Raw genomic sequence first — 18911 nt, forward strand, 5'->3', positions numbered from 1 at the left:
AATTGCCCTGAAATCCTGATTGGCTCTCAGCCTGGCCTTCTAACAGGGCTACAATACTTCAAAAGACCTCAAAGTAGATAGTCTGCTATTTTATCTAGTAATTTTGAAACAGAGGATGAATGGTCAATCATCTGCTATTATGACCAATTCCCATCAATGCAGAAAATGCACTATTGTAGAATGCCAGATGAATGACCATCCATCTAGTGCTTAAAATATCAAAATAAAATAGATAATTGCAGGCTATCTACAACATGAGAAACATCAGGTGTGGACATAGTGTACCTCTGGGGCTGCATTTGTCTTTGTGGCCTACTCTCTCCCTGTCTCCAACCTTTTCTTGACACATGATATGGTTTAATTTCCCCTTGTAGAAGTGTCCAAGAGCAGCAATCTACTTCTGAAACAGATCGTATACCCATTTGCCTGTATGCCAATGTTATACAGAAAGAAAGACCAGATTTATTCTACTAGTCTTGGTTAAAAATCCAGCCTCAAACTTTCCCTACACTTGCCCTCTTGTTTTTTTGTTAACAGATTGCCACAGGTGCACCTGCATCCGAAAAGGTCACACCTGACAGATTGCTACCTGTCAGGCAATGGTTAAAGGCAAAGAATCCCTGCTGGGGTGAAGTATAAAGGTGCCAACTGAAACATACATCCCTCTCTATGATGCTGATCTGATCCTCACTTTTTCTAATCAGCAGCCTACTCTCCTCCAAGACCTGGCAGCTTGACTAGGACAATATGTACCATCTAGGAATTTAAGATCCACAGGAGCAGGATTACTGTCTGTTCCATCGATGCAAACAGCTCTGACAAAGCTGTGTCCCTTCCAAGATGTGGCTCCATGTCTATGGAACAGTCTGCCTTTTGATCTCCAGCTAGAGGAGGATCTCACCCAGTGTTTTCAGGGTTGAAGACCTTCTTCTTTGATTCTCCCAATAAAATTGCTGAGTTGTAACTGAGGCTGCTGAAAGCATAGTGGTTACTGGAGATTTTATGTATACAATTGGCCCTCCACATCCACAGATTCTACATCTACAGGTGCCACAATACATGGCTTGAAAACACAATATGACCTCATATCCATGGGAATATGATCACAAACACCACATGGATACGTTAAACTGCCAATAATAGTAAAGCCTTTTGAAATAAAGGACTTCCACAGGATATTATAGAGTCATGTTGGAGGCCCTAGAAAATGCCTTGGTAGGACATATGTTTTTAGAGATGGATAAATGAAACTGTGGGTACTGGATATGGGGGTCAAACTGTATTTCTAAAAAATCCAAAAGGGAAATCTTGATTTTGCCATTTTAAATAGGGGGCACTATTTTACTATGCTATTGTACATAACATGGCTTGCGCATGCATGGATTTTGGTATCCGTGAGGGCCTTGGAACCAAACCGCATCAGATACCAAGAGCTCACTGTATCTGGAATATTATGTTTTATTGTCTTTGCCACTGATTTAATATATTGATACTCTGTCCACTGTTGGAAAAAGGATGAAAAATAAATGCTCTCTATGCTATTAATATTATTATTCTGGTTGTTACCACACTGCCTCTCAAGTTTCTTTTCAAGGTTGCTAGTGCTCAGGATTTGTTTAGTTTCCATTTAAGTTGTGGAATTAGCCAATGAAGATGTAAATCCTTGCCTATTTCATCCTCACCTACAAAGACAAACAATTATAATAGTTTTCTTCCTTCTGTGGGAGAGAATGAATATTCCTCCGTGGTATTCCTTCTGTGTTTAAGCATCTCAAACCTTTGCAGTGGAATTATTCTTCAGAGGAAAAACGTATGCCCTTTTCCCAACAAAAACAGAATTATTTGCAAAAAAAAGGGTTTTTTGCTCAAAAAACTATTTTTCTCCAAAGAAAAATTCCTCTGCGACACTTCAAAATGTCGAATTACAAGAAAAATAGCACAAAATTCATGTCAGACTGTTATTCTTTTTGGGAAACATTTCCATCTGTCAATAATTCTTTCTACCTGGAATGGAACATGATCAATATAGTTTTCATTCCTAATGGCCATCAGAACAAGACAGACCTTTCCAAGTGAAGTATCAATATATTCTCTTTTTAATCTCAAGTTAATCCACAGGTAAAGGACAACCATTCTTCTCTGTTGCATCTCTTGCCCATGTTTCCATATTCCAAGTTGACATTCATGGATATAGAGGCACAGAGAGAGCATAAAAGATATCCCCTTCACTTAAAAGAGGCAGCAGATTCATTCTTAACATATTTGTAAAGTCCTTTCCAACTATACTCTGTCTTAACATCCCTTTGCCACAGAGCAAGACCTCACCAAGGACCACAAGGCACTCAGAACTCCTACTTCATCCTAAGAGAATGCTTGCTTAGCTAAAAAAACTGCTTAATATGTAATATATAAACATTCACATAGTCCCTGCTGTCAAAGACATTACTACAATTTCCTCTCTCTCTCTCTCTCTGACCTAGATGCCTCTGAAAATAAGAAAGAGGACAGTTCAAATTCATTTGGAGCTTGAGTGTCCCGCAGAGTGACCAGGCCATAAAAGAAAAGTCTCATAATCCACATAAGACCAGTCGTTGTTAATTAAGCAATGGTGTGATCCCTTTATTTGGAAATCCTTCCCTCTACCTGTCTTTTCTTTTCAGCGCTGCTGTTAAAACCTGCTTTGGTGCAAAAAGAAGGGGAAAAAAGAAAACTGGTGGAAGGGATGTCATTAAAGGGAAGCACACCAACCGAGTCTGCAGTCATACGCTGAAGCATTTAAACTGCATGAGCTCTTCCGGTTTGAAGGCACTGTCTTTGTGTGCGTAACACAAGTGAGGCCATTATATTCCCCTTCAAATGGCTCTTTAAAACACCCTCCAGCCCAGCCTCCTACAATGGCATAGCAGCTGGTGTGCAGGGACCATAGAACTTCTTATGCTAATAACATTCCCCCTGTTGTCTTGTTACGCGTACCCCCCCCCCCCCCTTACACAGCTTTCTACCTCCATCTGTTTATCCTGTCCACCTGTTGTCACACATTTAGATTGCAAAACCCTTTCAGCTTCCCAGATTGTCTTCCGTTTCTAAACCAAAAAAAAAAAAAATTGCTTGGTTTGCAGCAGCCCCCAAATGATGGAAATTTGGCCAAATTAAGGAAGATGGTTCAAGCCAAGTAGCGGATTCACACAAAGTGTTTGCACAAAATGTTTTAAAAACCCAACAACAACAATAACAAATAAACAAACAAGGAGCTTGAAGGAAAGAAAAAGTCTCAAAATGAATGGCCTTACCTTCTTTTTGGAGTGGGTTCGGTCTTCCTCTTTAGCAGCTTTGCTATTTTTCCCAGCTCTTGAAAGCTTTTGCTCCCCAGACTGCTTAATGGTGATTTTGATCTCAGGTGGGCAGATATAGTTCTCCAGGTTCTTGGGGGGCTTCTTAGCTCTCTTTGTCGTCTGGATTTTCATCTTAAGGCTTCCCTCTGTGAAGTTGGCCTCCTTGATGGAAAACTCCTGTTCCTCGAGTCCATCTCCAGCCACCCATTTCTCGCTGTCCGCATTAGAAGTGGAATCCACGTCTCTTCCAGAGCAGATCTCGTCCTCCTCTTCGGCCTCCATACGATCACCGCTCACAGGAAGACCTTTTGTAGAGCCAGAGGCAGGCATCATGGTTTCTCCACCACTGCCAGGAGCTGGTGGGGCCTTTGAAGAAGCCATGGATGACCCCAAGAAATCTGTCTCACTCCCCCTTTGCCGGGAAGTGCCTGAGTTCTCCCTTGGCTCCATGGAGATCTTCCTGTCCATGGATGTTTTTTATGGGGGGCAGGGGAAAATAAGGGGACAAGAAGGGGGGAAAACCCCTGAAAGGGAATGGTAACTCTCAGTAAAGTCTCTCAGAGTCTCAATAGTCCAACTGCTGTGAGAAGATCAGAAGGATTCAGATCTGCAACTGAAGAAAGAAGACCAAGAAAAAAAGATGTCAGCATGATGAATCAAGAAACTTCATTACTGTTTCATCCCTCTTCAGTTCTAATCCAACACTTCTAACTACCGTACTACTCCATAATGAAGTCTGAATTTTCAAATTCAAATTCAGAATTTTAGATACTAAGCCAGAATGTTAAAATCTCTAAAATTTGAGACAAGTATATTCTGAATATCAAATATAAGTACTACATTTTGAAATCACAAATAAGTGCGAATACAGGTTGAGCATCCTTTATCCAGAATTCTATAATCCGAAATGGTCCAAAATCAAAAATTTTCCACAGGGGTGACTGAGATAGTAAAACCTTTGCTTTATAATGTTCCAATGTATACTTTAAAGTTTATTTCATGTACAAAATTATTTAAAATGTTGTATAAAAGTACCTTCAACCTATGTATAAGTGTCTATGAAACATAAATGAATTTCATGTATAGACTTGGATCCCACCTCCAAGATATCTCATTATGTATGCATATACTGTATAGTGTATACCTATATTCCCACCCCCACTCCCTCTGGCAAATTTGAATTTCAGATAAGGGATTCTCAACATGCAACAATTTCAGAAGGTCACATTGAGTAACTGGACTTTTCGAGGAAGTACACAGCTCAGATTTATTTTTCAAGAATCAAACATAACCAAAGTAAGGAGGTGGGAGGACTCAGTGCAAACAGATGTTTTAGAGAAAGAGTTTGAACAAGAATCAAGACTCCATTGTATGTCACAGGATGACAGACAACCTAGCCTAGCAATCTGCCATGTGTGAGCTGACAATTCCCAGAAGGGAAAGGGAAGTAGCTGTTCTTGGATGCTGCCATTCTATAATTTCAAAGCATAGCTCATTATTGTTTTTGTGCATTCAAGATTAAGAATGGTTGGCACAGTTACGGAGTCATAGGAGACATTGGTGGGAATTCACTGTCACAGTTATCTAAAGTAACACATCCGTAACAGATTCATATTCACAATCCCTACATGTTGACAATTAGGCACTATTGCCTCGATCGTAAAAGTCCTCCAACTTTGCCTTACTAGGCAGCAGTCTCTGCAAGTGACAGATGTCTTGAATTGCAAGATCGAGTCTGCTTTTGATTGTAGCACTGGAAATCACTAAAGGGGTGGGTGGAATTGTGAGAATCCTGATGCCCAATCAATAGGAGAACAGAGCTCCATTGCTCACAACAACTGCTCACCAATAAAGCAGGATTGGGTGGGCTGGGCCAGGAGATACTTCTGAGTTAAGAACATACAATTTATACAATGGGAACTTGTAGAGCCTCTAACTGAGAAGAATACCCTCATGTATACTCATGTATAAGTCTAAAATTTTAGCCAAAAAAAAAACCAACCTAAAACACAGACTGACTTATTGATGGGTCAGTGTGAGTACTATACTTTAACTCTTCCCAAAAAAAGGAATCACCCCCTTCTCTGAGCAGAGCTCTGTCCATTCTTGAAGACCCTAAAAGAAATGCCGACCCCTTGTAATTTCTCCACTGTAGAACTACTTATGGGTGTTTTAAATGTCTGAGTGAGGAAATTGTAACAATGGCCAGAGACAGCTGTCTCTATGGAATGACATTCATGGTTTTCTCTCTCCATGGAACAATCCTCAACTTATCCATGGGTCATGTAAAAATCCATAATTTAGGCACAAAATGTTGTCCTTGGTTTATATGTGAGTATAAATGGTAAAATGGTAGAATAAGCTTTTGTAGACTGAATCTACTTTGTCAGATGCACAGACCGAGGGTGCATATACACTGTAAATAGAGGCAATCTGACACCACTGTAACTTCCAATGCTATGGAATCTTGGGATCTGTAGTTGGTGAAGCACCAGCACTCTTTGGCTGAGAAGGCTAAAGACATTGTAACACATCTAGCATTAGTAAACTACAGAGTCTCACTGGAAGACATAGGTATTCCTATAGAAACTATTTTAATCAAGTCCACAAATAATACAATAATCAAAAATTAAACCCACAAATGTGGGGGAGTCAATTATAACTGATGGCCACTGATCCATCCATCCTCCATAGACCATCTAGGTTGGCATCCACCACTATGCCTTATGGCAGTGTTTCTCAAACTGTGCTCCTCCAGGTGTTTTGGACTTCATTTTCCGGAAATTCCATCCATCTTAACAACTGTTAGGAATTATAGGAGTTGAAGCCCAAAACATCTGGAGGAACACAGTTTGAGAAACTCTGCCTTATGTTGTTGAATTCCATCTTCCTTTTATCCATCTTGTTTTTCTTATAATTCACTTTTAGGGAGTGACCCTAGGTTCTAATACTAACAAGAGAGATGATATTTATTCTTGCCTGTCTGTCTATGAATAGACAAATATCTATATGTACATGACAGTCCATCAAAAGATCTCAGGAGGCTATAGACAATAGGTCATTTTTGACAATGTAAGAATTAAGGACAGATTGAAATGTTTAAAGCATTTTGAGAACCAACATCAGAGCTTAATAGTGAATGAGATTCTTAACACCCTGAAGTCAAAGTATAACCTCAAACCAAAAGAATTCCACACTGACACCAACAATGCTGCAGACTGGCATTCCACACCCATGGTGTCACAGCAAATAAGGTCCTTCTATAGTGCTACATCCAAGCAACTGATCATTGGGCTGAACTTTGGATGGCAGGTGTCCCCAGATCATTAACTGGGCACCCTTTTGCCAGGAGAATTCACATGGTGATTTCCTACAGCTGTCAAAACCAAAGTCCAGAAACAAAAATGGGATGGCAACCCTACTTCATTACCTAACAAGGAAGTCCAAGTCAAACAGCTTGTCTCCTATGCCAATAAAGGCAAACAAGCTGACTTCGTTATTAATCACATTATTAATCTCTCTGGCTGAGGTACACAATGTACACAGACTTCAGCAGAGCCAAAATATAAATACAAGATGGTAAAGTTCCCACCGGTTCCTGCAACCAGAGCACAATGGATACTCTGTGATGTTTCTCCACCCACAAGATTGTTTAAAGGCCAGATTCTCACTCAGTTCTTAAAATATGAGGTTGGAGCTATATCACAGATGGTGGAGCTCCTCCATACCAATTTATTTAGATTAAACTACCCTGTCAAGAAGGGAGAGTGTGGGTAAAAATCAAGAGTTTTATGAGAAAAGAATGTTTGCATGGGGGGGATATGTGATCAAATGAATACCTTAATGCAACCTGCAGTCTTACATTACAAAAACAAGGTGTTCTAGTGGGAATTAGGATTTACAGACTAGTATCCCAGAGCACATAAAGTATAAGATAAACAAGATAGAGTTTTCCAAGAAACAATGGCAAAACCAGGTTTTGAGGTGCATATACAAGGTAAAATCAATACAATTTGACAAAAGATAACAATTGTGGCTCAATGCTATGGAATTCTAGGAGTTGTAGTTTGGTGAACCACCAGCACCCCAAAGTAGAAGGTTTTATAAAGCTCGTACATGCTCCATGATTCCACAGCACTGAGCCATAGAAGCTAAAGTACTGTCAAACTGCATTGGGCAGAAGTATGATAGCTGGGACCCTATGCTGGTTGCACACTGTGGGGCAGAATTCATGAAAGGAAGACATGCGTGAGACCGTGCAGCAAGTGGGAGACGCAGCTGCAAGGGAGGGAGGAGGAGGGTGTCTATGGCTCACATGTCCTGCGCTCCTGATGCTCCAGCTCCTCCACTGTTGGAAACTGGGCGGGGGAAAGCAGAGAAAGAGGGGAAGTGGGGGAATCTGGTTCCTGCCACTCTGTTCACTCTAGGGCCTTGTAAAAACCTTCCCTGGCTGCCAGCACACTTTCCACTCTTCGAAGAAAGCAGCCCCAGCAGCTGGGAAGAGTCCAAGCGGACTTCCCTTCATTAATTCCGAAGTGCGTTACACAACTAGCGTAGGGTTTGTGGGGTCCCAGCTATCATACTTTTGCCCTGCATTGATTAAACAGTCTAGAGATGCACTTGATTGCATTGAAGCCATATGAAGTTTTCAGATGAAATATCTTACTGCATGCTACATTGTAGGGCATACAAAAGAAGCAGAATAATTTAGTGTTATGAGCATTGGACTAAAACGCTTGAAACTAGGGTTCCAATCCCCACTCAGCCTTGGAAATCCACCCCCGGCCTCTGAAAACCCAATGAAGAGTTCGGTTTAGAGTCACCAAAGGTTGGAAATGACTGGACGACACACAACAACATCAGAGCTGTACATGCCAGGGTTCAGTAGGCAGGAAGAGAAGAATTCAAACAAGAATTCTGATGCCTGCAACTCAATTTTTCTTCAATCATTCATTTACATCAGTGGTTCTCAACCTGTGGGTCCCCAGGTGTTTTGGCCTACAGCTCCAAGAAATCCTAGCCAATTTACCATCTGTTAGGATTTCTGGGAGATGAAGGCTAAAACATCTGGGGACCTACAGGTTGAGAATCACTGATCTACATCTATATTAACTAAGACCTGTTGAGGATTTTGTTCATAGCACTTTCTTTAATTAAGAGGTTTCTAAAATGTGCACATATACTTAACATAGTCAATTCAGGGGTGGCTTTACTGCTGCAAGATGTTGAGATGGTCACCAACTTGGTTGACTTTAAATGGAGATGAGACAAATGGAAACTAAGGTAATTAAAGTTATGAGAAAAACAATGTCATTGTATTCTTATCCTAGTTCTGAACCTCAGTGAGTATATTGACTCAAATCTAATGCTCACCTTCTTTGGCTAAATCGCCTTGCCAAAATTAGGGTGTGCATTAGGTTTGCATAATATGGTAATCTGAATGTTGAGCCAAAGCATTAGAAGAAACTGCTTCAGGAGCATCTGAAGCTCCTGTTTGTGGGATATCATCTGTAATTTAATTGTAAAAGGTAAATGCTATGTAATCCTGGAATTTGGTGAAGTATCTGCACTTTTTAGCTGAGAAGGCTCAAGTCCTTGTAAAACAGTGGTTCTCAACCTTCCTAATGCCACAACCCCTTAGTAAAGGTCCTCATGTTGTGGTGACCCCCAACCATAATGTTATTTTCGTTGCTACTTCTTTAATGTTGCTACTGTTATGAATCATAATATAAATATCTGATATGCAGGATGTATTTTCATTCACTGGACCAAATTTGGCACAAATACCCGATACGCCCTCATTTGAATACTGATGGGGTTGGAGGGGATTGATTTTGTCATTTGGGAATGTTGGAGTTGCTGGGATTTACAGTTCACCTAAAATCAAAGAGCCTTTTGAACTCCACCAATGATGGAATTGAATCAAACTTGGCACACAGAATTCTCATGGCCAAGAGAAATACTGGGAGAGTATGGTGGACACTGACCTTGAGATTTTGGAGTTGTAGTTCACCTACATCCAGAGAACACTGTGGACTCAAACAGTGATGGATCTGGATCAAACTTGGCACAGATAAACAATATGCCCAAATGTGAACACTGATAGAGTTTGGAGAAAATACACCTTGCCATTTGGGAGTTGTAGTTGTTGGGATTCATAGTTCATCCACAATGAAATAGCATTCTGAACCCCACCAATGATAGAATTGGACCAAACTTCCCACACAGAACACCCATGACAAAGAGAAAATATTATGTTTTCTGATGGTCTTTGGTGACCCCTCTGACACCCCCTCGCGACCCCCACAGGGCTGTCATTGTAAAATGACAGGCCTCATGATTCCATAGCATTAAACCAAGGCAGTTAAAACAGATTCATTCCACAAAATAGATGCACCCCAAGATTTTCTTTTCCATTGCTGAAAGCTTTGGTGCTCTAACACTTTTGTTTTTAAAGGAGGAATTCTAATTAGGAAGCAACTCTAATGGCCATACTTTTACAAAGAACCTTTTGCTGCTGCACATCACATTAGTTTTTAATTTAATGTTTTTAATTTGATGTTAGGCTTTTATATCAAATCCCTGTATTTGACTACTACACTTTTCAAGCTATAATGACCCTGTTATAACAGCTCTATCCCTACGTTGCTATATGATCTATGCACCTTATTGACTAGCCTATTTTCTAACTTGTTTGCACCCCCCACCCCACCATAATGAGACTTGAAGTATTTCTGATTGTTGCTTATGATGCTTGTCTTACTATTGTTATTATGTTGTTTTTATGTTGTTTTTATATTTTATATGTTATGTTTTTAACTGTATGTGTCTGGGATGGGCTGCTTGTAAGCTGCCCCAAGTCCAATGTATTGTCGAAAGCTTTCATGCCCAGAATCACTGGGTTGTTGTAGGTTTTTTCGGGCTGTATTGCCATGGTCTAGAGGCATTCTCTCCTGACGTTTCACCTGCATCTATGGCAAGCATCCTCAGAGGTAGTGAGGATGCTTGCCATAGATGCAGACGAAACGTCAGGAGAGAATGCCTCTAGACCATGGCAATACAGCCCGAAAAAACTTACAACCCAGTGCCCCGAGTCCCTTCGGGGAAATAGAGGTGGGGTATAAAAATAAAGTTGTTGTTTTATGTAGTCATTGAACGTTTGCGATTGTTATGTTGGAATCTGCTCTGAGTCCCCTCAGGGAGATAGGGCAGAATATAAATAAAGTTTATTATTATTATTATTATTATTATTATTATTATTATTATTATTATTTGAAACACCACAAGATGAGTCCACAGCAGACATTATTATTAGTTGTAATAAAGTTTATGATGATGATAATGATTATTAGTAGGAGCTCCTTGTGGCCCAGTGGGTTAAAGCGCTGAGCTGCTGAACTTGCTGACCAAAAGGTTGCAGGTTTGAATTCAGGGAGCAGCGTGAGCTCCCACTGTTAGCACCAGCTTCTGCCAACCTAGCAGTTCAAAAACATGCAAATGTGAGTAGATCAATAGGTACCGTTCTGGTAACAGTGCTCCATGAAGTCATGCTGACCACATGACCTTGGAGGTGTCTATGGACAATGCTGGCTCTTCAGCTTAGAAATGGAGATGATCACCACCTCGGACATGACTCGGACATTAATGTCAGGGGGAAACCTTTACCTTTTACCTTTTATTATTAGTCAATAGGGTTTTTTTTTTGTTTCAAGGTTTTGAAAATCGATGTACACATTGGATCCAATGGTGCATTACTCAAGTAAATATGGGCATATGTATTCAAGGTGTTACCACATACAGAGCTAGTAAAATCAAAATACAAATAAAAAAGGCAAGCAAGATAAAATATGCATCTTCTTTATTTTCGACAAGTTGCATTTTGTATGAATGTTGAACCCTGATTCATTCCTACTAATGCATACTGCTCAAGGAGCTAAGAAAAGGCAGTTTTACCACCTGTAATTCCTTTCACTCTGAGGTATGTCAGTCTGGCAGGCAAAAAAGATAAGCTGGGGAAATAATGAGATATCTTAATGGGAGCAACCACAGAATTAAATGAGGATTCGAAGCAACCAGGAATTTGCTTAATGGTTATCTTTCAACCTTCCTCAAGAGTGATGAAATCCTTTCCTGCCTTCCATGCTTAAGTTTCCAAAATATAAAGTGCTGGAGGCCCCTGTCACGCAGTATGGAAACATTGTTAGATTGCTGACAGTAAGGTTGTTAGGTAAAATATGGGACAGGACTCCTGTTATTTGAACAACTGTGTAGAAGAAAGAATTTCATCTGAAACCCCCTCTTATATATACTGCCAATAAAGGTACAGGAATCTTGTCCTTATTTTGCCAAGTGACTCTAGCTCAGTGGTTCTCAACCTGGGGTCCCCAGATGTTTTTGGCCTTCAACTCCCAGAAATCCTAAAAGCTAGTAAAATGGCTAGGATTTCTGGGAGTTTTAGGCCAAAAACATCTGGGGACCCCAGGTTGAGAACCACTGCTCTAGCTGATCATAGAATCATAAAGTTGGAAGGAGACCCATAAACCATAAAGTCCAAATCCCTGCTCAATGCAATCTCCAGGTGGTTCTCAACCTGTGGGTCCACTTGACACCACGTGTTGTTTTGAACAACCATGTAGTGCAGTGGTTCTCAGCCTGTGGTTCCCCAGATGTTTTGGCCGTCACCTCCCAGAAATCCTAAAGGCTGGTAAAATGGCTACGATTTCTGGGAGTTGTAGGCCAAAACACCTGGGGACCCACAGGTTGAGAACCACTAGTATCCCAGCAGATACTTGAAGACTTCTGAGGCTCCTTCCGCACAGCTGAATAAAATCCCACATTATCTTCCTTGAACTGGAATATATGGCAGTGTGGACTCAGCTATCCCAGTCCAAAGTGGATATTGTGGGATTTTCCGCCTTAATATTTTGGGTTATAGGGCTGTGTAGAAGAGCCCTGAGAAAAGAGATCCCGTGATCTTTCCAAAGTAGTTGTTTCCACTGCTGAATCACTCTCAGTTTCAAGAAGTTTCTTCTAATGTTCAATTGAAATCTAGGGCACTTCCAGACAGAACCTAAATCCCAGGATCTGATCCCAGTTTTTCTGCTTTAAACTGGATTATAGGAGCCCACACTGCCAGATAACCTGGGATAAACAGAAACCCTGGAATCAGATCCTGGGATATAGGGCTTGTCTGGAAGGGTCCCTAGTGTCCTGTAACAATCAAACCTAGTTCTACCCTTGAGGATATGTAGAGTAATACTCTGTAGGAGCCCTCAGATTACTCAAAGTGTGCAAATGTATCACCCATCAGTCTTTTCTCCACTGGACTGAACATGCCCAGCTCCTCAATCTCTATTCATATGCTTTGGTCTCCATACCTCTTATCATCTTTGTTGCCTGTCTCCAACTTTGCAACTCATTCCAACCATGTAACTGGCCAAAATGTCCACTTTGTGATTGAAGGACACAGAGCTGACCCTGTCCATTCACCACTTAGGAAATTCTGGGTGACTTGGACAACATGAAGAATTTGGTGAGATAATCTAATGGCGGAGAACAGTCAGAATCTGAGCGGAGAGGTGAGCCTGCTTTTTGCTTGAATTGCCCAAATTTAAAAGAGAGTGGTCATACCAGTTGATCTTTCAGTCCCTCACTATTATATCAATACCGCTCTTACATTTTGTACATTTCTCCCATGTTCCTCTTCATTTGCCTTTCATTCTGAACTATATTCCAAACTAAAGAGTCTCACATTTTTGACCTTTCCATAATTTGAGCTGTCTTCTTGTCTCCTCCAACTCTGTCAGTCTCCCTTGGGACCAATTAACATGTGAAGAACTGAGTCATATAAAGCTCTGCAAGGGAAAGTAAAGCACCATGAAGGACTAATTCATTTGAAGTTCTAAATCTCTTTCAATACCACCATTTTATCACCATTCTCTTCCAAGACATCCAAAATCTCGAAGAAAAGCTAGGAAGGACAGCAATCCCCAGAGTTTTACTACTGGATTCCTAGAAATATTATCTTGGTGCTTAGAATTGAAAATAGTACTTTTCCTACAGAAAAGTGTAGGGATCACTAGCAAATGAGAAATCAAGCACTACCAACTTGGACAGCTGAGCGAAAATCATGGAGGATGAGGATGTTAACAGATATAAGTCATGACAGCTATCCATTAACTCAAATGCATATGAAAATATACTTTCAGTTACCAGTTGGGAGTGAACATGAGTAAGAAGGTACAGTTGCAAGTAGATTGAGTGGAAAACAATCCCAATATACTAGTTTTCTCTACTCAAGAGCAGGTATGTTATATTCATGCCCTGCTTGTGAGCCTTCCAGAGGTATCAAGTGACTATTGTGGAAATCAAATACTAAACTGAATACATAGTTGGGTTGTTATGGGTTTTTCTGAGGAGGAGGAGGAGGAAAAAGAAGAAGAAAAAGAAGAAGAAGAAGAAGAGAACGAGGAGATGAAGGAGGAGGAGGAGGAGGAAGAGGAGGAGGAAGAAGAAGAAGAAGAAGAAGAAGAGGAGGAGGAGGAGGAGGAGGAGGAGGAAGAAGAATATGGCAAAACTTTATTTATATACCGCTCTATCTCCCTGGGGGGACTCTGGGCGGTTTCCAAACAACAACATCAAAATACATATGAAAATATGCATTCAGTTACCAGTTGGGAGTGAACATGAGTAAGAAGGTACAGTTGCAAGTAGACTGAGTGGAAAACAATCCCAACATAAATAAAAAAAACCAGTAACAGCAACATAAGCAACAACACATAAATATTAAAAGAAACAATCCTGCCTGCTCTTCATGTCTATGTGTTAGGGCATGGAAAAGGAATGGGTCAGGACAATTAAATAGGCCGGTCAAGACTGATACAAATTGAAATAAGACGGGACTGGGATTTAGGTACAGTACTGTAATAGGTAAGAGACAAAAGTAGGGATGGGCTATTTCCAGGGGCCTGTTAGGAGAATGACCAGGGTAATATATAGGAGGCAGGGTCATGTCTGGACAGTGTCTGGGCTGAGCTAGCACTGGTCACTCTTGAAGATTTGTTGCAACCACGAAGTCTTCAAACTCTTACGAAAGGATGGGAGGGATGGGGCCTCTTATTTCCCTTGGAAGGGCATTCCAGAGGCAGGGGGCCACCAACGAGAAGGCCCTCTCTCTCATTCCCACCAACCGTGCTTGTGATGGAGGTAGGAGTGAGAGGAGGGCCTCCTCGGAGGACCTTAGAGTTCGTGCCGGTTCATAGATGGAGATACGATCACGAAGATAGGTGGGGCCCGAACCATTTAGGGCAGTGGTTCTCAACCTGGGGTCCCCAGATGTTTTTGGCCTTCAACTCCCAGAAATCCTAACAGGTGGTAAACTGGCTGGGATTTCTGGGAGGTGTAGGCCAAAAACATCTGGGGACCCCAGGTTGAGAACCACTGAGTTAGGGCTTTATTACCTGCACCTTGTGACAACCTCTGAGGATGCCTGCCATAGGTGCAGGTGAAATCTCAGGAGAGAATGCTTCCGGAACATGGCCATACAGCCCGAAAAACCTACAACAACCCAGTGATTCCAGCCATGAAAGTCTTCAATAATAAATAGATAGTCTTTCCTAGGGATATGCCCTCTAGGTTATTTGGACTACAACTCCCATTAACAGAAGCATTATGATCAATTGTCCAGATAATGGGAGTGATGGTCAAAAGCAACTAAAGAGTACCACCAAGATCTTCATACATTAAAGAAGACGATGTCTTTTCTGTTTCCCCAATGCAAAGGCATTAAGTGGTAGATTACGGAATCATACTGGACTTTGCAATTAGGTTTCAGATGCCATAATTAGATCGGAGGGTTACCTTTCCATGTAAGTAGCTAGCTGTGTCACAGCAGAAGGAAAGGGAAAGTGATTAAACAACTGATACCACCATAAATCACACGGACCATGAAAGCTATACAGCCTAAGGTCCCCAAAAGCCAGCAAAACACTGAGCACTATGCTGAAACTAAATAAGCAGATGTTGAAGAGCAACCGTCTAATGTACAAGCACCACAAGAGAAGAAGTCTCTGTTTGTACAATGATTTCACTTAAGTGTTGTGAGCGGCAGACTGTGCGGAAATGCCATGGGGCACATAAAAAACTGGAAACACAGAAATTAGGAGAGAGGGGGCAACTCCAACTGGCTGGATGTCAATTGTTCACCTCTGTGTGCAGCATCAGGCTGAAAAACAAACCAATTCAGATGACTAGGGTCCACTTTTGGTTCATCTGGGGATTTTTAGTGGGGTTGAGAACCCTGTCTGTAGAAAGAAGTGAGCACCATTAAATATGACTTCAGTGCCATAAGGTTGAACTGAAGGACCTAGCAATTTCTGGATAGAAATTTTCTATGTCCTCCAAAACCACAACAATCCAGGGGAAGCATACTTACGGTATTGCTACCTTTCAATTTTCAATTATTTATTTACAACATTTATATGCCGCCTTTTTCACCCCGAAGGCTTACAAGATATATATACATACAATATGTTATATTATTAGCATAGCTCAATATCAGTAGTTTATATTACTATATTGTACTATAACATTATATTGTATTATTAGTGCAATAATAATATAGTGTATTATTGTATTATAATCATAAAATATGATTATAGTATTGTATTATTATTAGCAATATTATATTGTATTACATTAATATTATATATCTATATATCTATACATCTATATCTATATCTATAGATATATACATATAATATATTATATAAATATAATATATAATATATTATCGAAGGCTTTCATGGCTGGAATCACTGGTTGTTGTAGGGTTTTTTTTCGGGCTATATGGCCATGGTCTAGAGGCATTCTCTCCTGACGTTTCGCCTGCATCTATGGCAAGCATCCTCAGAGGTAGTGAGGTCTGTTGGAACTAGGAAAAAGGGTTCATATATCTGTGGAATGACCAGGGTGGGACAAAGGACTCAGGGCCTTCTCTGTGGTTGCCCCCCGACTTTGGAACACCCTCCCCAAAGACATTAGACTAGCACCCACGTTGGCAGTCTTTAGGAAGAACCTGAAGACTTGGTTATTCCGATGTGCGTTCCCAGAATAGGATAACCTCCAGCACCCTGTCCCAGAAGCACTTATTTAATACTCTCTGCACATTGCACTTGCCCAGAGCTCCAACATACCACCTCACACACCCAGCACTTTTAACCTGTACTCATCATTGGCCCCGCCCTGATTTTATTGTGTAATAGTGTAATGTTTTGCTGTATTATTGCTTATGTTTTTAATTTGCTTGCATTGTTATTGTTTGTTGTTGTTATGTTGAGGCCTTGGCCTTTGTAAGCCGCACTGAGTCCTTCGGGAGATGCTAGCGGGGTACAAATAAAGTTTAATAATAATAATAATAATAATTGTCTACTGGAGCTAGGTATGAACAAACAAGGACATCTAATCACCTCTCAACAAAAGTTTGCTCCAGGCACTGGCAGGGCATTATATGCTAATCAAGGTGGTCAGTTGAAACATTCACACCTAGCTGGGCGTTTCATTCCAGGACCAACCACAAAAAGTGAATATCCATGAAGTAGGGATATATATATATATATATATATAGAGAGAGAGAGAGAGAGAGAGAGAGAGAGAGAGAGCATTCTGAGGGTGAGGCAGAAGCAAGGAGAGATTTAAAGGCACCGTGCACCTTTTTCTTCTTTTTTTCTTTTTGGCTAACTATAAGAAAGATGATATAAGGCCGTGATTTATATACTGCTTTGTATCTCCTCTGTCTCTTTTTTATGATTGGCTGCCTTTCCCAATAGGGAGGGTGAAACCCCCTTCCACACTCCAATGTTGCCAGGAGGCAAAAATCCACAAAAGAGTGAGTCCGTGAAAAGCGAACCACGAAGTAGCGAGGGAACACTGTACCAATGGCAGTGTGATGGTGGCAAGACTGTCCAATCCTATATTTCAGACTATGCATGATTATTTCACTGGAGCACCTTCGGCTCTGCTTATGATTAAGTCTAAATCAGAAACTTTAATATGATTTGACACAGGCAGTGCCAGGGAGGTTTGCTATATTCCAGTCTGAAGAGCTTTATGAACTTTTCAGGTACCTTCTCCTGCATGTACTCACATCAACACAAACTATAAAATTCTCTAAAACAGGTTAAGTTCACTGTTGAGCCAAACTGGATTTAAGCTCTACCAGTAATAATAGTAGCCACTGCATTTCAATATTGAAAGGCAGCAAGGCTCATTAGGTTTTTCCTACATGCTTGAAAATTTACAAATTATTTTGCCCAGCTGAAACAAAGACATGGTTTCTTTCCAAACAGACTGAAATTGTCCTTCTTCATCTTTGAGTGCATTTGTTTGTGCTCACTTTGCATGCGCCGTTGTCCTCTTTCCATATCAAACATCCACATTTGCATCAACACATGCCACTTAACGGTGTCTTTCTCATATAGATTTCCCTTGAGCAAAGAAGCTGTGTACAGAAAAAGTGGTCACTGGACTCCAACATCATACAATATATGGTGGCAGCCAACTGTATCACACTTTTGCCTTTCTGGTGGGTCACAAGGATAGGTTGCACTTGAAACAAAAGCACAATTTCAGCTTCAGCTTCAATTAGGGAACAATGTAGGTGGGGAAAATGAATATTTCCCAACTTCACTTTTTTGTGGCTTTGAGGCATTGATTGTTTCACAGTTACGAAAGGTTCTTCTATGATCTGTTGCCAGATTAACCCAACTTCAAATTAACTGGAATTAACAGAGAGACTGAAAAAGAACAGCGCATTAAGGTATACCGTAATACCGATATTGGCTCTGAGATCATTGCTTCCAAATTTCAAACGAAATTATCACCAATCCTCACTGTGGATTAGCATCTAGGATGCCCCACACTTTACTGTCTTCTCTAGCATCTTTTCAGTATCAACTTCTCATTTTTTCCATCAAGTGCTAACAAAAGCTTGACAGTCTTTGGTGAGGTTTCTTTCACTGAGTGCAAATAACAGAGCTCTAAATGTCTCTGCTTTCATCAGAGGACTGACAGCGCTTTTAACAGAAAACAAAAGTAGATTGAGTGATTTTTGCCTTAAGATAAAGCATGAAGAAGAGGAAAAGCCTGCTATGTCAAGAGCTACTCAAAAGCTGCGGCTGCCATTGGCTTCCATCCATGTCAGTGGTGAAGTGAATCCAATCCAGATTTTGTTCCAGGCTTCAAAGGAACTATCCAAGGTGCTGAACCCTTGTTCCCAAATGGCCTCCACACTACTACTACTACTACTACTACTACTACTCATAGAATCATAGAATCATAGAATCAAAAAGTTAGAAGAGACCTCATGGGCCATCCAGTCCAACCCCCTGTCAAGAAGCAGGAATGTTGCATTCAAATCACCCCTGACAGATGACCATCCAGCCTCTGTTTAAAAGCTTCCAAAGAAGGAGCCTCCACCACACTCTGGGGCAGAGAGTTCCACTGCTGAATGGCTCTCACAGTCAGGACGTTCTTCCTCGTGTTCAGATGGAATCTCCTCTCTTGTAGTTTGAAGCCATTGTT

At 40.8% G+C, this 18911-nt stretch overlaps 1 protein-coding gene across 1 annotated transcript in view; it reads right to left on the minus strand.

Annotated features, from left to right (window-relative positions):
- Positions 1-18911, minus strand: part of SETBP1 (SET binding protein 1) — a 304839-nt gene that overhangs the window by 270161 nt on the left and 15767 nt on the right. Inside the window, exon 2 of the mRNA XM_060761203.2 lies at positions 3291-3945. Coding sequence (XP_060617186.2) covers positions 3291-3800 — 510 coding nt within the window. The 5' untranslated portion in view covers positions 3801-3945. The remainder of the gene's footprint in view (positions 1-3290; positions 3946-18911) is intronic.

This window comes from Anolis sagrei, chromosome 2 (assembly GCF_037176765.1).
Source record: "Anolis sagrei isolate rAnoSag1 chromosome 2, rAnoSag1.mat, whole genome shotgun sequence".
NCBI classification, from domain to species: domain Eukaryota; kingdom Metazoa; phylum Chordata; class Lepidosauria; order Squamata; family Dactyloidae; genus Anolis; species Anolis sagrei.